The sequence below is a fragment of the Pseudorasbora parva genome, chromosome 7, assembly GCF_024679245.1.
Source record: "Pseudorasbora parva isolate DD20220531a chromosome 7, ASM2467924v1, whole genome shotgun sequence".
In the NCBI taxonomy this organism is placed as follows: domain Eukaryota; kingdom Metazoa; phylum Chordata; class Actinopteri; order Cypriniformes; family Gobionidae; genus Pseudorasbora; species Pseudorasbora parva.
The window spans coordinates 6,960,549-6,965,619 of record NC_090178.1 but is presented as its reverse complement, the minus strand read 5'-3'; the positions used below and the strand labels follow the sequence as shown (position 1 = coordinate 6,965,619).

Here is a 5,071-nt window from a genome sequence, read left to right as displayed (position 1 = left end):
GAACTGGTTCAGTGTTTCATGTTTTTTTTAATCAGGATTATTATACAAAATGAAAAATGAATATTTACTTAGGCAAAAGTTGTTTTGTATTCCAGCCAGTATCCAGACTCTTAGTGAAGGCTGTCTTTACATTCCCCTGTCATAGCAAATCATGTTCCTCTCATTTCTCTTACAGACACACACAGTACCCAATAGGCAGAGTGCAGTCTGAGCTTCACATTAGGGGCCGTCTCTGTTTTTCTACACGCAAACAGGTCGTGTCCGCTGACTTTTATAAGTAGCCTATGCAGATGGTCAGTTATTGGCTGTGTGCGTACAGGGAAAAACATTTCACAGCTTTACGTCACTGACATATTTACATGAATGCATTAGGCAGATGCTTTTATCCAAAGCGACTTGTGTTGCATTGAAGGTATACATGTGACCGGTTCTTTTCAAAACAAAGTGACAAATGTTTTAAGAGCTGTAAAAATGGATCTGCATAAATGAGTATAATGGCACATTTGACAAATTGTTTTTTATAACATCCCAGGCATCAATTTTTACTTTTATTAGCCTATATTAAAGAAAGGTTTGTATGAAAATTTGATCTATGAAAAGCTGTCTAATATGACTATAATCATAATGTTATCATTATAAACCTTAATAGCCATATTTATTTAATGCAAATGAAAACAAAGCTTTGTCTGGGACAGGCTTGCAGTCTGTAGATTGCAAAGCAATGTTGCAAGGTTTATTAGTAATAATGAAGCAAACTCAATTAAGCTAAAGTCAGCTCTAAGACAATAGTGCCATTATTCAGCCCAGTGTACTTTTTACAAGCCTTGTTCTCATCCTTTAATGACAGTTAAATCAATAATATTAGGCTTACTGAATATGTAGTATCCTTAAACTTCAACAAAGCAAGACAAATTAGGCAACAATGTAGCATATATATATATATATATATATATATATATATATATATATATATATATATATATATATATATATATATATATATATATATATGCACATTCTGTATGTGTACGATTTCTCTTACACTATATAATTTGAAGTATTCAGCAAGTTAGTATTTTTATTCTTATTTGTCATGTTAGCCAAATTTAACAACACATATAGCAGCGTTATCTCTGAAATGTTGTTCACTCTAAAGTTAGCAGATAAAATTCGTTCCATTCAACAACACTATACGCTCGAAGAACGAACGTTGAAAGAACGTAAAAAGAACGCAAAACGAACCACAGTCGAAAGAAATCCCGACGCTCCCTAACACGAGCCATCTGTCCGTAAACCCCGCCCGCGTTTCGCTTATGAACAGCAGACAGCGGGGCGCCTGGAAACAGGTTTGAACAGCTCACAGAAACTCTGACTCTACACAGCGCGACTCTTTATTCGCGGCAGGCATTTGTGTGCTTTTCTTTTCTTCGTTCGCATTGTGATCCGCGGAGCAGCGTCTGGGGTGCCGCCGCACTTTCCTAAAAGTTTGGCCGTAGTAAAAGCCCATTTGACAGGATAAATCAACAAAGGGAGGAAGAGCGCTGGCGCAAAAGGAGACGAACCGCAGAAGGAAAGTATGGCCGCGCGCGATGCGTCCGCGCTCTTCCTGCTCGCCTTTGGAATACTAGGAGTGAGCGCGCAGAACGGCATGCCGGTTCCCGAGCACGGCTTCTGCCAGCCCATCTCCATCCCTCTGTGCACGGACATCGCGTACAACCAGACCATCATGCCCAACCTCCTCGGCCACATGAACCAGGAGGACGCGGGGCTGGAGGTGCACCAGTTCTACCCGCTCGTCAAAGTGCAATGTTCGCCGGACCTCAAGTTCTTCTTGTGCTCCATGTACGCGCCGGTGTGCACGGTGTTGGAGCAAGCGCTGCCGCCGTGCCGATCGCTGTGCGAGCGCGCGCGTCAGGGCTGCGAGGCTCTCATGAACAAATTCGGCTTCCAGTGGCCAGAGAGTCTCGCCTGCGAATCGTTCCCGGTGCACGGCAAAGAGCTGTGCGTGGGTCAGAACGCTTCGAGCGCGCCCGTCCACCCGACCCCAGATGTGACACCACCGACACCCGACCACGTCCGACATGGGCGTTTTAAATGCCCGGCGTTGCTAAAAGTGCCGCCGTACCTCAACTACCGCTTTCTGGGCGAGGAGAACTGCGGCGCGCCGTGCGAACCCCAAAAAACCCACGGGATGATGTACTTCAGCGAGGACGAGCAGAAGTTCGCGAGGATTTGGATCGGGATCTGGTCAGTATTGTGCTGCGCGTCTACGTTGTTCACCGTTCTGACTTATTTGGTGGACATGAAGCGCTTTAGTTACCCGGAGAGACCCATTATATTCCTTTCCGGGTGTTACACGATGGTGTCCATTGCGTACATCGCCGGATTTCTGCTGGAAGACAAAGTGGTTTGCAACGAGCAATTCGAGAATGAGTACCGGACGGTGGTGCAGGGCACCAAAAAAGAAGGCTGCACCATTCTGTTCATGATGCTGTACTTCTTCAGCATGTCCAGCTCCATCTGGTGGGTCATCCTGGCGCTCACCTGGTTCCTCGCGGCTGGGATGAAATGGGGCCACGAGGCCATCGAAGCGAACTCCCAGTACTTCCACCTGGCGGCGTGGGCAGTCCCGGCCATCAAGACCATCACCATTCTGGCGGTGGGTCAAGTGGACGGGGATGTTCTGAGCGGCGTCTGCTTCGTGGGCATCAACAGCGTTGACGCGCTCCGCGGCTTCGTCCTCGCGCCCCTGTTCGTCTACCTGTTCATCGGCACCTCGTTCCTCCTGGCAGGGTTCGTGTCTCTGTTCCGCATCAGGACCATCATGAAGCACGACGGCACCAAGACGGAGAAGCTGGAGAAGCTGATGGTGCGCATCGGCATATTCAGCGTCCTGTACACGGTTCCGGCCACCATAGTGATCGCGTGCTACTTCTACGAACAGGCCTTCCGCGCGCAGTGGGAACAAACCTGGAGCGCGCAGTCGTGCAAGACGTACGCGATGCCGTGTCCCGTGCACAACCCGCAAATGAACCCGGATTTCACGGTGTTCATGATCAAGTACCTGATGACCCTGATTGTGGGAATCACGTCTGGGTTCTGGATATGGTCCGGAAAGACGCTGAACTCATGGAGAAAGTTCTACACGAGACTGGCGAACAGCAAACATGGAGAAACAACAGTGTGACGAACTGCTGCTTTTTTATCCTTCGCTTTTTTCTGATGGAAAAACAACTGTTTAAACAGATGTACATAAACATTGTGATTTTTTTGTAAGTATATATTTGTATTTAAATCTCACTTGGATGTTCTTTTTTTAATCAAAGGAACTTTTTTTGACGGACCGTATTGTTTTTGGAGATTATTTATGCCTTTTTTCTTGGAATATTCTGGGTGGGGATCTGTTTTTTAAGCCTGTATGTAAAACTGTGTCTTTTTTATCGACATCAGTATTTCCACGGGCAAATATTCAAACTGCTTTTTACATGCAAATAATGCAGAAATAATAATAACGTGTGTGAATTGTGCACCCAGCACTTATGTCTGCATATCATGGAACGATTTGAGCTTTAAATTAAAGCTTTGTGACTGAGATTTGTCTGGGTGCAGATGAATTATATAGTACTGGAATGTTTTATGGCGGCTGAGAACAAAAACAGTAAGTGCTCATGGTAGAAATGTGCTGGGGAAACTGCTTAACCCAGCGTGAACTGGTTTGCTGGTCTCCCAATCTGGTCTGGCTCGGAGAGCAGCAATCTCAGGCTGTTTTAAAATGTTTTTGAGATGTAAAGTCAAGTGCCTTTTTTCATTTTGGAGCAGCATTGGGCTCAGGCCTGCACTTTTGTTTAACTCAAAGAAATGTATTCATGTGTTTCTTCAGTCTGTAATGATGTTTCTGAAGGCTTTGTGTTCTCCTACGGCTCTTTTGCACAGAAGTACCTCTAAACATACAGCTAGAACAGGATGGACGGTGTTTGCAATGCACTTCTCAAATAGTTTAATGTCTGTTTTGGTATTGTAACTAATCCGTGAATATGATGTGAAAATTGGCATGCTGGCTTTCCGGTGCGGTGTAGAGATAAACCGATAAATCAGCCGATATTTGGCCATTTCGAGAGGCTCAGCGAGCGATAATCGTGTCCGCTCGCCCTGTTTGTCATTTCCTAAATATATGCCGACAGGCATCAACATCAGCCCCACAATAAAACCCCACATCGGTCGAGTCTGTGTAGTAATTCACATCAACCTGTTCATAATTCTTCAGGGTTTGTCGTGTCATCATGTGCTTTTTTTTAAATGCCCTTTACTGACCACCAGAATATGTTGATTCTTGATTGTTTATAGCAAATATCTCATGGAAATGAATGTTTTTGTTTTTCCAAAGGAAAATGCACATGGTGAATGCGGAGAGCACTGGCTGATAGAGGCCTGCTCCTAAACTCTGTTCTGTTGAGATCCATCATCACGCATGAATCGGACATGTATTAAATCACACTAGCGTTACAGTTTTCTACACCGGTGACATCTGTTATTTTCTTCTTTCTCATACTTCTGCTTGTGATACTATCAAAAACCCTTTATATTTATAGACAATAGTTTATATTATTCACTTCTTAAAAGAATAAACTTCTCATTTGTACAAAATGTTCCTCTGTTATGGCAAGTGAGTTTGTTTTGATGGCTGATTGTTTTTATTTTATTTATTTTTTATTTTTTTATTAAAGGGTTCACCCAAAAATGGTTCACCAAAAAAATCGTTTCAAACCCGTAAGATTTTTGTTCATCTTCAGAACACAAATGAAGAATCTTTGAAATCTGAAATGGTTCTGTCCCTCCACTGTCAGCTATGCAACTACTACTTCAAAAAGTTTATTAAGAGATTGTAAAATTAATCCATATGAATTGAGTGGTCTAGTCCAAATTTTCGACACAGTCGCTTTATATGATGAACAGATTGAAATTAGGCTTTTATTTACATATAAGAATTCATCAACTCTCACATCAGTTGTTTCTCCCAAGGTTTATTTCTCTCCATCATGCCCTGATGGAGTTTTGGTTCCTCGCCACTGTT

General features: G+C 43.6%; 1 protein-coding gene across 1 annotated transcript; it reads left to right on the top strand.

Moving 5' to 3' along the window:
- Window positions 1-1,085: 1,085 nt before the first annotated feature.
- On the top strand, window positions 1,086-4,743 carry fzd1 (frizzled class receptor 1). Its single transcript, XM_067447899.1, has one exon. The coding sequence runs from the start codon at window positions 1,577-1,579 to the stop codon at window positions 3,185-3,187; it is 1,611 nt and encodes a 536-aa protein (XP_067304000.1). The 5' UTR covers window positions 1,086-1,576; the 3' UTR covers window positions 3,188-4,743.
- The last annotated feature ends 328 nt before the right edge of the window (window positions 4,744-5,071 follow it).